The sequence below is a fragment of the Solea solea genome, chromosome 12 (assembly GCF_958295425.1).
Source record: "Solea solea chromosome 12, fSolSol10.1, whole genome shotgun sequence".
NCBI classification, from domain to species: domain Eukaryota; kingdom Metazoa; phylum Chordata; class Actinopteri; order Pleuronectiformes; family Soleidae; genus Solea; species Solea solea.
The window spans coordinates 22,719,593-22,740,343 of NC_081145.1; the positions used below are offsets into that span (position 1 = coordinate 22,719,593).

The 20,751-nt window shown below is 42.4% G+C and overlaps 1 protein-coding gene across 1 annotated transcript in view; it reads left to right on the forward strand.

The window, feature by feature from the left end:
- Nucleotides 1–1,737: 1,737 nt before the first annotated feature.
- The window catches only part of met (MET proto-oncogene, receptor tyrosine kinase), a 67,966-nt gene continuing 48,952 nt past the window's right edge, over nt 1,738–20,751 (forward strand). Inside the window, exons 1-2 of the mRNA XM_058645942.1 lie at nt 1,738–2,042; nt 3,471–4,671. Of these exons, the coding sequence (XP_058501925.1) occupies nt 3,472–4,671 (1,200 nt within the window). The 5' untranslated portion in view covers nt 1,738–2,042; nt 3,471. The remainder of the gene's footprint in view (nt 2,043–3,470; nt 4,672–20,751) is intronic.

Genomic DNA, 20,751 nt, shown 5'->3' on the forward strand with positions numbered 1-20,751 from the left:
AAACGAAACAATCGACCGTTTCTCTCGTGATCCACATTCCTCTGCAATAGTACATCACGGTGAGGTAAAGTGCACGGTGACAGTTAAAGGGCTCTCTGGTGTGATGAGCAGAGGTTACGGGGTTTTCCTTTGGGAAATCAGGGCAGTCGGGAGCCAAGAGACGGATGGATTTGTGGGGTTTGTCCAGAAAAATGTCAGTTTCAGGGTCAGAGAAGGCAAGAAAACAGACATTTAAAAGCAGATGAGCTTCGCAGAGTGCTGTTAAAGTTTGGAGAGAGAGTGAGAGACGAGGACAGAGGACAGAGGAACGTGTTTGTCTGTGTTGACACTTTTGAAACTCATCGAAACACAGAGAGAGAGTCAACAAACAACAAATCAGGTCCTTACTGGAACTGCTCATTACTGGAACACTCTTGTGTGTCTGTCTTGTTAAACCATCACCTGTGTGTGTGTGTGCATGTACGTGTGTGTGTGTGTCCTCTCAGCAGCAGCTCTGCTCTTATTAACTCCACACGTCCACACGCTCTTATCACGCTTTCCAGTCTTCATTCCAACTGCCCTCCTTTCAGGAAGTGGGACAAAGGAAATTTTCTTTTTGTGCTGCACACTGTGATTCATGACTCAGGCACACACACACACACACACACACACACACACACACACACAGACACAGAGTTAGTGTCAGCTTAGTCTTTATTACTGAGAGCATTATTTCGGGCTGAGTGAGCCGTTTTAACATGACAACCCCATGTGTCAGTGTGACTCACTGTGGGGCTGCTACAGAGGAGAGGCAGGTGGAAGCTGCTGCAGAGCAGAGGGAAGAACATTCCTCCACATGCTTATTTGTTTGAGAATCTCTCTCGTGCTGGATTAATCCTTTCAGCCCGATTTTTGGCTCCTAAATTCATTACTCTTCTGTGAGCAGCCTATACATTTAGAGCAGAAAGAGTTTTTAAACGGGGGGAAAAAAAATCCATCTTTAAAGTTCATAAATAGACACAAATCCCTGTTTCAGTCGCACTTCACGAGTTACCTGGTTACCTGATATGAAACACTTCATGCTTCTCTGCTGATTTGCTCATCTATCATGAGCCTCAGATCAGTTCTGCTGCTGCTTTGGAGTCCTGCATCAACATGAAAGATGACTAAGTAAAGATGACTAATATGACTATTGCAAGCTTTGCATAAACTGTATAATACACTGTATTTCATAGCATTTCTAGGTCAATTGTCTGCACTTTGTAACTTTGTTTTGAAGTGAAGTTCATTATCATTATTGTTCTTTTTTACTACTATATTTAAACTATTGTGCATATGTTATGTATTGTATAGTTCATTGTTCCGTGTATTGCAAGACTAATGCCATTTATTATTGTTAATAATAATAATAATAATTATGATAATAATAATAATAATAATAATAATAATAATAATAATAATAATAATAATAATAATGATCGCCTTGTTTAGTATCCTCTCTGTTAATTAATCTAACTCAGCAGTAATTGCTGCTTTTGTGCCAGACTCAGTCACTCAGTGGAGCTCACACAGTTTACACTAGTTTGTCGTGTTCTTGTCTCACCTGCGTGGAGGAGCGCCAACAGGCAGCACCTGGACGCATCACGGAGTTTGGAGAGAAGGAGGAGGAGGAGGAGGAGGAGGAGGAGCTTTACGCGCCACGAGTGGAGAGCAGTGATGTTTGGAGTGAGCGCAGCGCAGCTCAGCGCAGCAGCAGCAGCAGCAGCAGCAGCGTGTTTCTGCTGGATGCAGTCAGTCAGTCTCAGTCAGTCAGAGTTGATCCGCAAAGGTTTCACCCGGAGAACAAAGTTATTAAAAAGCAACAACCTGTCGGATTCTTGTTGTTTCTTCTTTTTTTCCCCCCTGGATTTTTCTTTAATTATTATTATTTCTTCATAAATCAGAAGCGAATCTCCAGCGTGTTTTCGGATTTGATGTGAATGTCAAGAAGTCCCGCTCCTGCTGTGCACACCAGTGGAATATGATTTGAACCAACAAGATAAAGAACTGTTGCTCACTAACAGGTGACTTTTTTTCTTTAACTTATTCCCTCTATCTTCTCCTCTCTCTGTGATGATCACAGCACCACAGCCTGTTTTTTCCTGAAATGTTTTTTTTTTTTTTTTCTGGCTCCAAAACTCCACGTTCTCAACTTCCCATTTGTGTTTTTGAGACTTTTCACTATGAGTCATCTTCCAATGAAAACATTTTCATCTCTGTCTTCCTTCTGCCTTTTGTCCTTGTTTAAAACTGTAATGTTGGTGCAGGTGCGTTCGGATAATGCCCCAACATTACTCATAACGTCTGACCAAAACACGTTTACTCTGCTCACATCCCCTCAATAAAGAAACTAACACTGTAACTTTTTATAAGAAAACCCCAAAATCAGCTTCTACCTTTTTAATTTATGCCAATTTTTACATTTACTCTCTGCAGCATCCCCAGAGTCTCCTCTCTCTTACATTATGTCTTTGCCACTTACTGTTGAAACTTTAACAGGAGCTTGTCTTCATGCACCTGATAGTCTAACATGTCTTTGAACTCTCACTTTGTCATACTTCCACAAATAATTATAATAAGTTTAGACCTGCTGCCAGATAATAGGAACCCGGAGATTCACGGCACATCACTGTGAGCATGAATATTTTTTTTAAAAAACAACAACCCTGCTGGGCATGATTTGATCAGGATTTTTGTCTGGGAATGGTGTTAAGACCGCATCCAAATATGGATCATGCAAATACACATTGTGCAAATGCTTCACTGTTGTCCTCCCTCTCTCCCTCTCTCCACTAAAAGCATTTCCCAGTGGATTACCATTTAGTCGCTTGGGTTATTTATCATTTTGCAGGACGGTCCCTCTTGCCCTCCCGTCTGTTGTCTTTTAATTGAGTTTATGTCTGCTCCCTTGGGCTTTCACTGCCTAAACTTAGGCCCCGGGGTTGCGTTGCCCTGCAGACAGGGCTGGTACAGCAGGCAAGTCTCTGGGTGATTCACTGTTTTTGCCTTGCTGCTGTGGTCACTAGGGAACCGAGCTATACGCTCCACCACACAACTGCTCACTGGTATTCTGCAGTCAGTGGATTCACAAGTAGAAGCACGGCTGATTGTGAGGCTGATACAAGAACCGTGTGTCACCACAGAGTCGAGTCACTTCACTGTGACTGGTTTCACTGCTTGTGGTGAAGTGAGTAAATCCTGGGTTTACTCCCTGACACAGTTCTATTTATGAAGCCAAAAAAGAGATTCTGATGCCCCTCTTTGTTTCTTTTCACTTTCTTTTCCATATTCAGCACAGATTGCACCTCGTTCCCAACATTCTCCCTCCAGACAATTGAGGCCACCTATTCAGAGAGATCAATGATGAATGTTTTGAGGTCTTTGTGTTTCAGCAGGAATTATTTTTTTTTTTTTAACCAACTCATTTCTCATGTCTCTTATTTCTGGAACAGGATGAATCGTGGTTTGCTTCATGGCGTCATGCTGCTGTGGGCCCTGTTCCCCTCCACGCTGGGCCAGTGTGATAAATCACCAGAGACCAACAATCTCAACCTCTCGGTCAACTACCAGCTCCCAACGTTCACTGCTGACTTCCCCATTCAGAACCTGGTGACGCTGGATGGGATCATCTACATCGGGGCTGTGAACAGAATCTACGCTTTGGCCCCAAACCTCACCAAGATCTCAGAGTACCACACGGGGCCACTGTTTGCCAACGAGACGTGCGGCCAGACACGGAGCGGAATGGCAAGCAGCGGCAAAGTGGACAACCATAACATTGCCCTGGTGGTGGAGAACATCTACGACAAGGGGTTGTACAGCTGCGGCTCAGCAGACAACGGCGTTTGCCGCCGTCACGTCCTTGACGACGACATTAGTCTGAAAACCGTCGACGAAGACGTCTATTGCTTCGCCGACAAGGTGAGACAAGGCAGTGGTCAACCCAGTGACTCAGATGTTGTGGTCAGTCCTTCAGGTTCTCAGGTACTCAATGTGGAGAGCAACGTCATCAAGTTCTTTGTCGGGAACTCTGAGATCCCTGGCTTGGAAAATGCACCAGGCGGTGGACCACCACCCCACACTTTTTCTCTGCGGAAGATGAAGACAAGCCAAAATGGATTCACTTTCTTCTCGAGCGACTCATACATGGACCTGATTCCATCTCTGCGTGGAAACTACTACTTGCGCTACATTTACTCGTTCCACAGTGGACCTTTTACCTATTTCCTCACTGTGCAGAGGGTGAGCAGAGACTCTCAGGCCTACCACACCCGCATTGTTCGCATGTGCTCTTCAGATCTGGTGATCCGCCGCTATGTGGAGATACCCCTCGAGTGCATTAGCACTGATAAGAGGCGCCGGCGTTCCACAGAAGACGTGAAGGTATTCAACATCCTGCAGGCGGCCCACGTCGCCAAGGCGGGCAACGATGTTGAACTGCAGAAGCAGTTGAAGGTGGAGGAGGGCGACGACGTGCTCTTCGCCGCCTTCGCGCAAGGAAAGCCGAATTCTCCAGAGCCGACTCCTAACTCGGCTGTCTGCATCATGTCCCTCAAACACATCAACAACATGTTCAAGATGTACATGCAGAGCTGTAACACAGTGGACCCCTTTCACTTCACTGGATCGGATAAGAAGTCCTGCTACAACATGGTAAGTGCTGGGTGTGGGGGGGGGTGGCAGTGACTGCGAGGGGGAGGCCATTGTAGCACGGCCATTTTGCATTTGTTTTTTGGAGGGAAATGCAAAATCACAGTGATTTTTTTTAAAACCCAGAAGTTAGATGGAAAAGGCAGTTTTCTTTTTGATGCACTCTACTTTAAACTACTTTAAGCAGAACTACCCAAAAGGGCCTTTTTGCCTCACTGCACAGTTTGTAGCAATTTCTTTTTGATAGCAGCAGCTACAATGGCTTCCACTGTATCTGTGACATGTCATGTTAACCTGGCCAAATGTAAAAATATGCTTTTAACTATTTTTGCATCTCCCATGACGTACACATTTTGAATGAGAAATGATGACACAAGCTCTTCATGTTGCACTTGAAAATAAGTCACTAGGACTGTTTTTTCAAACATATTTCATGCATCTTAGAGTTGAAGGCCTTAGACTCTCAGACTGCCTCAGTAACTGTGTGGGTCTCAGGTTCAGTGAGTCAGTGTGTCTACTGTGCGTTTGTCTAAATGTCCTTGAGCAAGACAGTGAGGCATGACCTGTGATCCTAACTGCTTCCTGTGTATCTAGTTAGTATCATTAATGTATCCAACTCTCAGAAAAAGCCTGATTTTACTGCAGTGACTGGGTTGTTGAAAGAAACACATTGACACTGATGTGTCTCTTTTACATACCCCTCTATGTACGTATGGCAGTGTTTCCTGTCCTGCAATGTTCTAGACGCTTCCCTGCTCCAACATACCTGATTCAAATGAGCGGGCTTTTGCAGAGCTTGATGACGAGCTGAGTATTTGAATCAGGTGTGTCTCAGCAGAGAAACATCTAAAACATTCCAGGATTGGGAAACACTGAATGATTACTGGCTTCCACACACATGTCAGTCAGTGATGGGGAAGTTATCTTCTGCATTTATACAGCAGGAGTAAATACACAAACTGGGAGTTTGTGTATTATGAGCAGTGGGCAGCACACATCTTTGCCCAGGGAGCAAAGGTCATTGGATACCTTTCTCACGGGCACCTCAGCCCTTGACCTGTCTCATGATTCAAACCAGCAACCTTTGCGGTTATATCCACTTGGCCGAGGGCTGCCAAAAATCAAATAAAATAACACTTTTGTAATCGCACATAATACAAGACTTTAGTGAATAGTCTACATGGTCCTACAATGACTGGAAAGATGCAGACTCACCCTAGTGGCAAAATAAATCACTTGGACTGTATGTTGGCATTTCAAGTTACTCATTACAAATGTTATTCACAATTTTTTCAAATTTGTGTTTACCCCTATGATGGAAATTAACCACGATCAACCAATTGTGAGTGCTTTTAATCGCAATACATGTTATTGTTATTATTATTATTATTATTATTATTATTAGTCATCACATTCATTCCCATCCCCATTTGAGATTTATCCATATACACCTTTGATTAACAGCACAATTAAATGTTTTAGGATTAAATGTTAGGGAACCATCAAAATGGCCAAAGCTGAATATTCTACATTTGTCATTTCCTCAGTTGGAAACAAAAAGGTGAACAATACAAAGGAAGATATATGTGGATCTTTGTATTGAAAGATGATTAGTTAGAATATATATATATATATATATATATATATATATATATATATATATATATATATATATATATATAGATAGATAGATAGATATACATATATATCGATAGATAGATAGATATATATATATATATATATATATATATATATATATATACATATATAAATATATATTAAAATTTTGCTGCTCAAGCTACTGCTGAAAATCAACAGTTACTGTTCAGGTTCAGATGTACTGTATAATCCAGTGGTTAAGGTGAGCCACTTAACCACTCACTCACTCTCCAATCCATCAACATTGACCCAATCAATCAATCAGCCGAATCCTCTGATCAATAGTGACATGAAGTTAACTGCAGACCATCCTGCCGCAGGGTCCGTCGATATGTTACACTAGTGCTTTCTGTGACTTCATCTTTACTTAACCTCGCCATCAGTCACGCTGTATATCACCAGGCCGTGCACTCAAGGGCACGCACATACTGGGAGTAACACTAGAGTCGTGTGCAAATACCCGGCACACGTCTGAGGAAGGTGTGCGCACGTTCACGCGTCACAATGCTGAGTACATATTTCTGTATCATCAACGACTTTGAACACGTTTGCATTTGCTTTAGTCAGTGGGAACATCTGTTGCTCATGTTAACATGACAACCATGCACCATAACACCGATGGGGAAGATTTTTTCTCCACATTCACCACATCAAAACAAACACTTTTATTTTGAAATGATGTGAAATGTCATCATAAATCCTTCAAACGTTTGATCTTTTTTCACTTTCTTGGTGAATACCTTCACTAAATGAATGCCCGCTACGAGAGCAACAGCTACAAAATAAACATGGATCTGCACAGCAGAGCATTTCTTCATTGTGCTGCAAGTCAAACACGAGTCCACTGAGTCCAAAGTCCATAGAGAAAATCAGCATTTTTAGCTCACAGGGGACAGGGGAGCTGCTGTCATCACAAAACTGACCCAAGGATTTCAACCACCAAAGGCACAAAAGAACACATTTGAACTTACTGACAGAGGCGGCAGTGGATCAAAAACTCCTGTGTGCCATAATGAGAAATAGCTGATTGTCTGTATGGGCTTTGGTGGTGAGAATGTGCTGTTTATCTGAATCTGCTCCGTCTCATGTTGAGGTAAAGTGGAGAACATGGAGAGCATAGACTTCACCTGACCTCGATTTTTATCCTTGTGTCCCCACCAGCGGTTATGTTTCCACTGTGTGCCTGTCTGTCTGTGTCATGAAGGGTCAAGGCCACACCTCTTGAAATAACACTTCAAAAAAAAAAAAACCTAAACTATCACTTTAAAATGACATCACTGTTAGAAGGTAATTCAAGTACTGTTGTGGTACTGCTTCAGTAAAGACATAAATCAAACTGCACTGTTTTAACATGCAACGATAACTGCACCACTGTGATGGGATGGGATCTCCAAAAAGGGACGGTTGGAGATCCTGGAAAAACTAGCCTGGTCTTTTAAATCCAGCACGTTAGTGATCGTGAGGGCACATGACATCAAGGGTAACGTGTGGTGAAGCTCATAAAACCGATTCAAACTCAAGCTTTGCAAATATGCAAACGTGTAGTGGGTGTATGTTTGTGTGCATCGGCGTGGCCCTGACAGCTATCAGCAGTGCAGCGTCCTCACATACAAAGTGAGGAATGTTTGGCATCGCAGAGTTGGAGTGGCAGTGCATTTCTGACTCTCAGCGAGCCGTGATGAATGGCTCGGGGATAACGGGGCATCAGCAGCTGGGCGGAAGATGATCTGCCCCCCGACCCACTGTGGCAGCTCGCCATGCTGGCGAGGCCTCCTCCCCGCTGCCCACCTGTTAGCGGCACCTGTGAGAACATGGTAGTTGCATCAGTAAACACCAAAGATTTTTTTTTGTCCGGTGGTTGTTGAGCTATCGACTTTCTGAGGTGTCACATTTGATCACGTCAGAGTTCTGTGGTGTCGACGACTGACTGTTCACACAGCGATGCCTTTCTTGAGAAAACACTTTGGGACCTCCGAGCACTTCAAAACAGAAACATGACATGTGCTTGTTGTTAAAGCTGCTGTCAGTGATTGTCTTTTGGATAAACTCCTGTCTGCAGCTGGTGTTAGCATTTTCCTAGAACTGCCTCTTTTTGGAGTTCTGACTGAACAAAGTATTGCGGGGTACTGGAAAAGTTAATCCCAGATTATATCAGAGCACTGAAGACATGGCTTAAACAGTATTATGAGTAAAAGCACTGCACAGCAGCGGTAACTTTTGGTACTTTTCGGTGACCCTAACCTACCCGTCCGGTAGAAACAGAGCCAACAGAGCATCACATTGCAGCCCCTTTCTGGGCTTTCAGTTGTCGCCACCGTTCAGATGTTCTGACTGATGTTCACTCTGGTCTTGGCTCTGCATCAGCCTTTTTCTTGGCAGTAGCTTTCCCAAAAGTCGTCTTTCGTTTGCGACACCTGTTGTTGGCCCCTTTTCTGCCGTAATGGTGCTGCAACGCTTTTGTTGGATTTAGCAAATTAATATCACATGATATTAATTTGAGTAAATCCTGAGTAAAGGTGGAAGAAACGAAAACAAAAAACACTGAAAACAGTCAAAAAAACATGTAAAGCATGTGTTTTGTCTCAGAAATCACAGATCAGTGATTTTTAACAATGATTCCATTGATTATGAGTAAGTCTAAGATGGAGGGGGAAAAAGTTGGAGAGTCACAACAACAAAAGAAACACCAACCTTGTGGCTTCTTGGTCTCTTTCATGAAAAGATGTAAAGAACTTTGTCAAACTCAGTGAACAAAGTTTTGTTTGAAATGTGCAAAGGTCAGACGGTCAGAGACTGACTGTGTCCTCTCACACACTGATCCTGTGTGAAAAGAAAATGTCTTCATGCTTTCCTGCTTCCAAACTATGAGAGTTGTATTCTGCCATGTGATCTCACGGTGATGGTATGAACACAAACGTGTACTGTAACAACACATTATTCTCATTATACATCATAGTAGGTATGGTGTTAGTTTAGCTGAAGCGTCACTCAGCTGTTCAGGCTTTATCATCGGCCTGATTTCATCACTCAACGCTTTTAAAGATCGTCTATGACATAACGTTTTCGCTTCATGCATTGCCGAGAGGTGTCAGTCATCTCTATAATAACCACACACAGTTACCAGTTTCCATTTGATCAGCATGATAATGGATGGATTTGATGAAGTCAGTTTGATGAGCAACTTTTTGCAACAAATTATTAGTGTGTGTGTTTTTTCAGTCCATAGCTGTCAGTCGACACATTTAACCCTCTTATGATCGTCGTTATATTCAGGCCATCTGGATTTATTTTGATTTTAGGGCTGTAGAATTGTCCAGAAATGTTCAATGAGTGAGTGCTTCTGCCATTTATGATGGTACCGAGACGCTGACGTCACAGAACGTGTGACGCGCTGGTGAATCTCATCTGTGATTGGACAGTCGTTCCGAGGGCTACCTTTATGACAAGTATATGGGCACAAAGCTCCATTTCTCTGTTTTCCGGTATCCATCCATCCATCCATCCTCTACCACTTTATCCTCCACATGAGGGTCGTGGGGAGGTGCTGTGCCAATCTCAGCGGACAGATCGCCAGTCCACAGTTTTTGAATTTTCTAGATATCACAAGCGGTCTATAGGAGTTACAGTAATGAGAAGTATAGATTCCAAATCCTTGTGTTGCAGAGGAATCAGGTTTAACTCAGATTATTCTGACTTCCTTCTCTCACTCCTACGTGACATAAAACAGAAATAGGGAGCTAAAAACAGAGCTGTTTAAACATGTTTCCACCCTTCCATCTTTATTCACACAGAGACACTGGAGGTCAAGTGCTGAAAGAGCTTTTAATCTCCATGCAGCTGGAAAGACGTTTCCCGATTGCTCTTTTATTGCGGACAATCTTACTTGTATCCTCTTCTGCTCAGCTGCCAGGTTAAAAAAGCAAGCAGGCTCCTCAACAGTTTAATAGATTTATGACTTATGTTCAGTGGCATCTGGCAGGTAGATCCTCTGTTATCATGAGGCTTTTTGGAGAGATAAACGCAACCATATATTCATAAAAGTGGTATTTTTCTGTGGAGGCGGGGTTGTGGTTTTTTTTTTATCTCTTTTTACCTTCAGTTAACCTCAGTGTAAGAGGATGTTGAAGTTTTTAAGAGGCGGATGTCAGCTTAGACATGTCTCCTCACTCAGTAAATGCAGCAAGACTTGATAAATGTTGTGAAGAGTGTCTCTTCTCAGCTGTCGGTGTGATGGTGCAAATCTGTTGCTCTAATCCTCTCGATCTTAACCATTTCTGTCATCAGGCTGCTCTTAGTTACACAAAACACGCGAAATAGAATTTTTTCTGGATTTATTTCGATTTTATGGCTGTAGAATTGTCAAAAAAAATGTACAATGAGTGAGCGCTTCTGCCCCTTATTTCAAGATAACTCCCACTTTTAATATCTGGTCGTATATTACTGTGTGTTTTTGACTGTGTAATCACAGTTTAATCAGGGGGATCCATCACCACTAGTGGAAATGTGGCTTCTTAAAAAGGTTTAGAAAAGTTGATGGTAACACACCATTTTGCAGAGTTGCTGTTTCACATGAAATACGCCATAAATAATCCACTTTTAAATGCTCTAAATGCTCGTCTGTACTCTGTACTGTGTGTGAAGCCAGATAAAGACTTTGACAAGAGCCCTTTGCGAGAGAAATGACATTATATGTATTTATTTGAGGAGACTAGCTGATGATAGTTGATAAAAGATTGAATATGACTGACAGAGGTTTTCCGTAACTCTGCCGCTAATATAGTGTAAACACACAGTTGTCAAAAGCCCTGACTCCTTATTCCATTGATCCAACCCTCGGGATGTTTTTGTTACTTGACGGCGTCTTTTAGTTTGGCTGTTTTCCTGGGTAATGCAGTGTGTGCAAAGCCACAACAGGGATTTGATCCAGCACCAACACGCCTGCCGTCTATTCCCATAAATCTCGAGAGAGAGAGAGAGAGAGAGAGAGAGGGGGCGGAGACGTCGGAGACTAAAAATAAAGCCACAGCCACATTCGAGGTCAAAATTATCATCAGATTACGATTGATTTGAGAGAAACCACCAAATGCTGATTGCTTTTAAATTGAATCTTCAGCCTGATTGATTACGGCGTGTGTAATATAATTCCAGCCGGGAGATGCATTTGACCGACAGTCATTTTAATTAGTGCGTCAGTTTAAATGAACCGTCTTTGAAAAAAGAAATGCCTAAGAAGCAGCCACAGCCGGGCGTCGATTCAGGAAATGTTAATAATCTATTATGAAAAAGAACAGATTCCGCTTTGTGACTTCCAAGATACTGCAAATGAGCCTCTGTCTGTTATTTATGTGGTGGGTAGAAAAAGATAAGGTTACATTTTATTTGCACAACAAAGACAATTACATACAGTAAAAATGTTCCTCTCAGAACTTGATGCAGCTTTAATGACATAATGTAGCCTGTGGTTGGAATTATGCAATTATTTTGCATTATTGTATTTTATTAAACTTAAACAAAAACATCCAGGTGTTGCATAAATGTCACATTTTTATCCCCATTGTTGTGGCGTCGCCTGGATGTTGTTCTCCTCTGTTGTATTAGAGCATTCGTTTTGGACTTTGACATGTCAGTGAAACTGGAATGAAACACCACGTCGCCGCTGTGGAAACATTTAGGTTGGAAACCACATGACCACTAACAAGGAGGAGGCGGTGCTTTGTTGAATTTTGCTGCTAAGCACCCAGCGCCACACCCAGTTCCCCAGATCCATCCCAGCAAAATAGGTATTGCTTAGGATTGTAGAAAAAAGACAGTGACTTGCTATTGTTTATTTGACTAATAACAGCTGAATTCCATGATTGTGAAGTGGAAAAATTGCTGGTGAAGTCAGTGTCAACTTATCAACATTTCATTCTGGAAATCTATCCCTCCTTCCTTTTAGTTTTCTCCATTTTACGCCCTTTAAAATGTTTTCTGTTCAAAAACAGAGGGTTTAAGGAGATGTATGATCATGTGAGGTCAGTGTTAAACCACATACAGAACATGATTCAACTGTAAAGTTAAAACAAAGTCAAGTTGATTTGACTCCACTTTTAAATTCTGCAAATTTACTGACTGTTTAAAAACGTCCCCTATGTTTGAAAGAACAGTATTAACACAAAAAAAAGATAGAAAAGAAGAGCAGAAAGTCACGTGTGTTGTTTGGATGAAGAGCATTCTGCACAGTCACAAACCCCTTTCTTTAGTTGCAATCCATCTGCTTCTAATCTGTATTTCACCGTGAGCTTTAACATTTGAAATGTATACTCGAGTTTCTCAGCGGTTGCCTCGCAGCTACTGTAAAACACTGTAAACTGTGTTTCCGTGCCAACGCTTTAAAATTCGACATCTCGTATACGCTCTGAAACAACTGCAATTACTGATCTGTCAGTCATCGGCTGAAGCCCCTGTGATATTCTCTGCACGTGTTTTAAGAGTTTCAGATGACTGGACCTGCAGTGGTCCCACTGTGCCACTGTGGGGTCTGCTGTGGATGTTGAGCGCCACATGCCTCAGCCTGCTTATGGCATCTCTTATCCGGTATTTGTTCCCTTCAAAAGTCTCCTCAGCTTTACTGAGGTTGGTGCACAGAACACTTACATTTCTACAGTTAGATGTATTTTTCTTAAAATAACACATTTGAAATAACTCATGGAGGATCGACGATGAACTTTTACATAGTGACACCGCTGGCTTTTACAGATGTGTAAAGTTGTTTTTTTTTGGTTGTTAACAACAGCTATCACAAATTGTGTAACACACACTCATGCGCTCCTTGTCTGTTCATGCCACTGCTAATCTGGGTGCTGCTGTACCCAGTGGTGCTCTCAGATAGTGGGTTAGGTCTTCAGCAATGAGAGGAAAGGAACAAAAGAATGGAAATACTACTGTCTCGTCTTGTCCTGTCCTGTCCTATGTCTTTTCAGTGTTGTCTTTGTAAGCCTCAGTCAAGATAAACAAAACTCTGCATGTGTGTGTGTGTGTCTCGCACTAACAGTAACATGTGCAGACACACACACAGGTTCATACATCATACATACCCACGTGTTCAATAAAGCTTTATTGTGAAATATTGGCAGGACTGACAAAATGTGTGACTTCCTGCACACTATAAATCTCTCTCTCTCTACCACCATACCCCATGGTACGTTGTGTGTGGTTTGCACTGACGTTGTACGTAATCTTATAGTTCAGGAAATGTGCGTCATGCTCAGTGTGAAAGCACAGTACTCCATGTATGCAACTATGGTGTTTTTGGGATGGTAAATTGAAGCCACATCACTGCAAAATGACTCAATTTAAGAACATACTCGGGGCAAAAAGTCCCCCACCTCTCACCCGGTCTCAGCTGAGACTGTGGAAATGAATGGATGAAGTGATGACACTCATGTAAAAGTTAAAAGTTCAGCTTCTGCAAAAGCACTGTTCTGCCCGTGATTTGATGGGGGGGAGAACAGAAGGGGGAGGATGTTACCGTATATTTCCTGTACATATGAGGAAAAAAAAAACCAGAGCGGCTGTGATTCTGCTGAACTGTGAGTTAATTCAAAGTTTTTAACAAAATACATTTTGTTGCGTGGCTACATCACATGTCACTGGGTGCAACAGGCAAATAAGAGTCTGCTGACACTGCACAGGAAAACAAACAACAGCACAACAACCTGTTGTGTTTTAGAAAGTAAATAAGGCTCCAGTTTCCCATATTAACGAGACGCTAGCACGCTAGACAGAGAGACACGTGGGCTTTCTGTGAACCCGTGCATACAAAAAAATATATTATATATTATATTATATTTCTGATAAAAAGTGGATGGGTCAGATAATTCTTGATTGATTTGAGGAAAAAGTTAATTTGTGGTTATGACTAACTAAACTAAACCTAAAAGTCAGGAGTCAAAGTCATGACACAAAAAAGACTCATGAGTGAAAAGAATAAACCCACAAACACCCACTATGTTCATCAAAACGATGCCACACCGAGTCAACTGAGCCTGACTTTATAACCTCCCAGCCCCGCTGATTGTCTTCAGCTGTGGGGCAACAACACAGGTGCAGCCGATAGCTGCTGATTAGCAAAGCAACTTGTGCTCACACATTAATCAACCACTGGACACCAAGTTAAACTAGAGCAGAGTCTATATATTTAGACCAGAATCCCAGTTTGAAACAATGCAAATAGCTGCAAGTTAATCATTAGGATAAAAAAAATATGATAAAATTGCAATACATAAAGGAAAGAAGCGAAATGTAATATCTTCCTTGCTTATTTTAACCAAAAAAGGGCCAGGAAATGTCCTGTGAGTAAGTTCTTTTGTCCATCTTTGTTTTACTGCATGTTAAAATGGTGTAAGTGGTGTACTAAAAGTCTTATTTAGAAAAATGTACATGAACCCCAGATTGTGCATGTTCAACGTGTAATGCAAAGTGTATTTGTCGTCTGCGATACGCTCTGTATTAAAGGGTTACATCTATACTAAAGCTGCAAATCACACTTTTCACATAGAGCACATTTTGGGCCTTCTGTTAATGCTGTACAACATTTCTATTCCAACCACACAGGGTGGTGTAATTCCCTGAGGATTTACAATACATTTATAGACAGTGAAATCACATTGTTTGCTTGTATTTTCATCATATTCAATAACAGATGGCCAGTTTTCCTTGAATTGCAGCTCAAAACAGTGATTTGAAACTCAACCATGTGTTAAACTGCTTAACATGTCTGATTTATTTTGGGGGGAAAGTGTGATCTCAGCATCATTAGTTAGTTAACTCTTAAATGTTTATCTCCACGTTACGTTTTTGGGATTGCCCGTTGAACGAAATGTCAAATGCACTTTGTGCCTGTATACCGAGCACAACCTGACCGCCCACATGATAATGTGTTTTTGTTTAAAAGTGGCAGCTGTGTGTGTGTGTGTGTGTGTGTGTGTGTGTGTGTGTGTGTGCCCTGCATCTTCAGGTGCCATTGCATCACGCAGCAGCCGTGTCCAGGCAGGTCCCGCTGCGTGACTAGCTGGTTGGTCAGCACCCACACGCAGCTGCAGAGAACATTAGAGGAAGAGAAAAGCACAAAAGCACTGAAGTGTATGTCCCGCCGTTGTCGTCATAAAAACCCCTCCCCTCCAAAGCTACCGTACCCTGAAGCTATGCCAGACACGTAAGCGCAGACTCATGTGTGCTTCGATGTGTCATTAGGATCGACTTTTCCGACGAAACAGATGATGTAACTCTTCAGTAGTAAAACATAAAACGCCTCATCCTTCGCAGTTATTATAGTTCGCTTATGTCAGTGTCTGAACTCATTTGAACACTGAGCCAGTGTGTGCTAGGTTCTGAATGTGCAGAGTTAATCATTAGTCCTTGTTGTGTAAATCCCTTTGCATGCACGCTTCTGTATGCACATCTTATCTTTGTTCCCGAGATAAAGAAAGGAGCAGTAAACATACTAAACCGCCAGTGCCTGCAAGCTGTCTTTCAATAAGCAGGCAGGGAAATCACCAAACACCAACAGCAGCCAAATACTGTTACATGTAGGTCATTGCTGATTTGTATTGTTTTCATCATCTCGTCTGCTCCTCTTTTCTTTTGGACGCTAATTGGAATAGTATCCATTGGATACTACTAATGAAATAATAGTAATAAATAGTAACTATTTATGGCACATTTCATTCCAATAAGAAATAATGAAATGTGTAAATTAATTACGAGTAGAGTGAGGAATGTTTTTAAAAGTGAAGGAAGGTATTTCAAAAATGAAAAAGAGACGATATTGATATAGATTTTAGGAAGGAGCCTCATACCAGTGTTTCTCAATCCTATGTTTTTGTTTCACCTGATTCAAGTGAATGGGTCGTTAGCGGAGCTTGATGACGAGCTGACGTTTGAATCAAGTGTGATGGAGCAGGTGAAACATCTAAGACATGCAGGGCATGAGAAACACTGCCTTATACTGATAAATAAATATAACATATTTATTACACGACACGGTGTGATCCTTTGTAGAAACAAAGCTGTTCTCTTCAGTCTGTAGAATAAGATGTGTAAAGATAAAGACAATAGACAATCTAAATTTATATTTGGACACATATTTTGGCTTAAACAAAAACTGATCAGAAAATAACTGTGGATCAAAATGACAACCTGTTCTTGGGTCAGGGTTTGGGATAAACTGAGCAGTTTTTATACATCTTTTCACTCACACATGAATGACTAATGCAACAGTTTAAACGCCACACTCCTGTCTTCACTGCACTTTGGTGTCCGGTGTGTCCGAGCCATGTCGACGCTCTGTTTTGACGCTGTCTTGCATATGAGACACTTTCCTTAAATACCCTCCCGACTGCTGACAGACGACATCTATGATTGGATTTTTTTTAAACGCTTCCCTCCGCAGCACGGAGGCACGTGCCGGCAGTGCCAGAAGTCATTTGTGATTGACTCGTTTAGTGTCAAATATGGACGAGCTCTGCTCTGTCAAGCTCATGAGTCAAGGCCCCCTGAGCTATTTCCTAATCAGTGGCATGCCTCCCACTCTTCTGTTTCACCACACGGTGATATCCTGCTTTCTGCTGACGTGTGGATGCTTATCTGTCAGCCCCATGCTCTAAATGAAAAACCAAAACCAATCTCCGTTTTGGCCCGCCGCTGCCGTCCTGAGGTAGCGGCCTCACCTCGACCCCCAGATCACTCTCATTTCCTTGACTCTGAATCCGTCCAGCTTGTGTCCTCGTGTCTGAGTCTGGCCCTTTGAAACGCTCATAATCACAAAGCTCGCCGGAGCAGCAAATGATCCCAGCAGGCCTGTGGTCACAGAAGCCAGACACAAACCAACGCTTACCTCAGTGTCCTATTTCACAGGCTTTAGTGACTGTGGTGGCGAGTACATAAAAGGGGCAACATGGGGATTGTTTATTTTAAAGTCAGGTTGGTCAATACTATAAAGACACTCCACCACTACACGTGTCAACTCAGGGTTTTAGAGGGGAAAAGTGCACGGGGCGAGCAGATCGAACCACAGCTCCTGCTTTTTACACGTAGAAAACGTCAATTCAATCAACAACCACATCCACACTAAAAGAACAGATGCATTCAGAGGTGACGGTACTGTTTTACCAAAGAGTTTACGGCTGTGGTTTCATGCACATTTCATGCCAAAAATGCAACCCCAGGTGCTTCAAAGCAGTCAAATAAAGGAGAAACCTTTAAAAACTAGATGTTACAAATGTAAATCCATATAAATGTTCTCTTCAGTCAATAGAAACATATGAAATGAAGTACGTATCTATTTAAGTTCAGCATGTAGAAACAGCATATTGAGTCAGACACTGTGACAGATAACTGAGGCCATCTCTCTGTCTGTGAAACTCTGCTGTCACATTTTTGTCCAACTTTTTAAAAACTTTTCTTGAGGTTTCTATGACTTAAGGCTCGCTGTAAGGGTTTTTTGTCATTCTGTGCAAATGGACCCTGTCAGTCTCTTTTGATCCTCACGATCGACTAAATTTCCTGTCACAGGCCTCGGTCAACAACTTGCTTCCTGATTACACTGATAACCAGTGAATTGTCTCACGTTCTAACCAAACAGAGGTGGGCACCATGTCATTCCAGTGGATGCCTGATGACTAATCCCCCTGATTCAATGCAACCAGTAATCCCCACACAATACAGGCAAGAGGATTGTGCCTGGATGTGTACTCAAGTAATTGTGGTGAAGAGAAGAAACCCCTCCTCTCCATCTCTCCCTGCGCGCACACTCACTCCGCCGCGGCTTTTGTCACCCCGTCGTGCTTCCAGACAATTCAGCCCAAACAAAGAAGGCATCCAGTCAATCCCTGGGACATCACAAATATGATCTGCAAGCTTTTGATGTTATCAACCTCGTCACCGATCCTTGTGTGAATCATAGAGGAAAGACAAGCTCACACCTGAGAGGGCTGAGTAGCTTTTCTCTGAAATGTGTGCGGTGGTTTTTACCGGTAAAGGACTGTTTTTGTCAGCTGCCAAGATAGTTTTTGCTCCAAGTAATGAGGAGAAAGAAACTTCCCACAAATTTTATGTTTAGTTTGCAAACGTGACGAATAATGTGCATGAGGGAAATCTGTTGACCAATCCTTTTTAAGTCATTAAGATGTTGTTATTGTATCACACATCTTCCACCTTGCACATAGTTTGAAATGAAACCAGGGCCTGAAACGTTGAGTCAGTATAGTGAGTTCCTTTGGTCGGGAGGAAGAACAAAGTCTGGCTCAGTCAGTGAGCACAGGATGAATTATTCAGTGCCTCAAATATGTTCTGTTAATGGATTAAAAAGTGTTCTCAGACTCATAGAGGTGTCCTTGTGTTTCTGTCAACTAGACACATATAGACACAGCTATAAGAGAGTTTGACGAGTGTAAATAAGTGGCATTGTTGCCTTCATGGTCAACTCTTCTGAAACGGCTGCCACCTGCAAGCTGTCAGCACATTCTCTCATAAATGCCACGTCTGTTTTCTGATTTATGTAAAATTTTTTGATGAGGCTTGGATTTTCTTTTTTAGTGATGTCAGTTTCCGTGTAGAGCTGCTGGAACATTACGGTTGCTTTTCTGCGTCACTTGGTAAGAAAGGGACAGATATCAAAAGGACATGCAGCGGAGCAATAAAAAAATACTTTCCTCGCGAAGAACATTTTTCCTCCACTTTGCCAAATATCTGCCTCCTCTTGCGCTGTCGCCCGCGCCACGACTGCGCGTTTGTATGATTTCTTTCCTCATCACTCTGTGTATTTGAGCACAGTGTTGCTCGCGGCACGGCATCTGCTCGTGAACTCATCCCAAGCAGGACGGAGCTGAGACGACGCGGCCCGTGTGCTCAGATGTTGATGCTCATGTTGACCCTCAGTTGATAATCTGCCCTGGCTGCTGAAACTCAGCCCAGTGCTGTTTACAACCTGAGTTTATCTGGCTGCAACTGGCCAGCTGCTGTTTCCCTGCCGTTCCTCATGTATGTGGCCAACACAGTTCAAACTGTCTTCAAGATAGAAATTTCCCTCTCTGGCTTGGAAAAAAAAAGGGCAGGGTGAAGCAGCGAGAGCCACTTATAGTCATGAATGCTCTCTGCTTTAAATGGTAGCAAGACGGCCTGTAGCTGTTTTTGGCCTAAACCTCTCTGCTTATGACTCACAGTGAAATCTTCAATGTGGAGAGTCTGCCAAGTTTCTGCACCGGTGGATGGATTTGATTATTCCAGAGTGCTTGGAAATAGAAATTCTGGGAGAGGGGAAAAGACAGGCCTTGGCTGGACGATGTTGAAGAGTGTCAGTTTTTATCTCCTTAGAACATTTGTGCGTATCTCTGCTTCAAATCCAATGATGTCCTCGTAATGTAACAGGTCAGTTATCTCTGACATGCTTAGTGAAGCTGTTACGTTTGAATTCCCCTCTGGCTGTGGGGTTATCAGTGGGTGAGGTTAAATCTCCCGTACATTATGGGTTTCTGTAATTAATAGTCTAGGAACGAACAGCAGACACAGTCAAATATCACTGATTGAAACCTCAAAAAGACATTAATGCTCTAAAACCATGGTTCTCAAACTGTGGTATGTGTAGCACCAGTGGTACGCAGGCTACCTCTGGTGGTACTTGGATCTTAAGAAAGTCTGTGGGTTAGGGTTAGGGGTTAGGGTTAGGGTTATAAAAAAGGTTGACAACCACTGCTCTAAAACACTGTCCTGAGTGACGTTCAAAAGCAGAGTGTGATGTGGCGTGATGTTTGCAACCCCCCAGAACCACTCAGTGAGTTACAGTGCAGTCAGACAGAATTAGGGCAGGCTGTGTGGGGTTTGTTCCCATCTGTATTCAACCACATTTCTCTATAAGAATCACTGCAGAAAGGTTTGGATTGAATCAAATAACCTGAACACAAGAAAACTGCACTCTCTGGTCAATGATGTTCCATGTGACTGTTTTACAGACATTTACAAATATGACATTAATGCGTAGTCCACTGTGAAAGCTCAGGTGCCTCAGCTGATGCAACAGCTTACTGTGAGTTCTGTTGACCCTTCACAGCAGCACTACCGGAATCTTCTCGTTATAAACAGTGTTTCCTGCTAATGACCTTGACTGTGGCAGCCTCAGCGCTTACTGTGTCTGACACATAATGATCTCATCATTGTCAAGTCTTAATAATACACTGCTTAACTGTCGGGCTTATTGCAGCAGTGTTGACATGCTGTTCCTCTTGAAACAGGTTCCTGATACTTGATTATACTTAGTTTTTTTTGAGTGACTATTTACTAGTAGATCTTCCTAATGAAACCAGTGAAGGATGTGGAATAAGGACGCATTTCTGGTGACAAAAGCTGCACTAGGGCGGAGGCAGACGTCTCTAAATTGGTACTGATGAC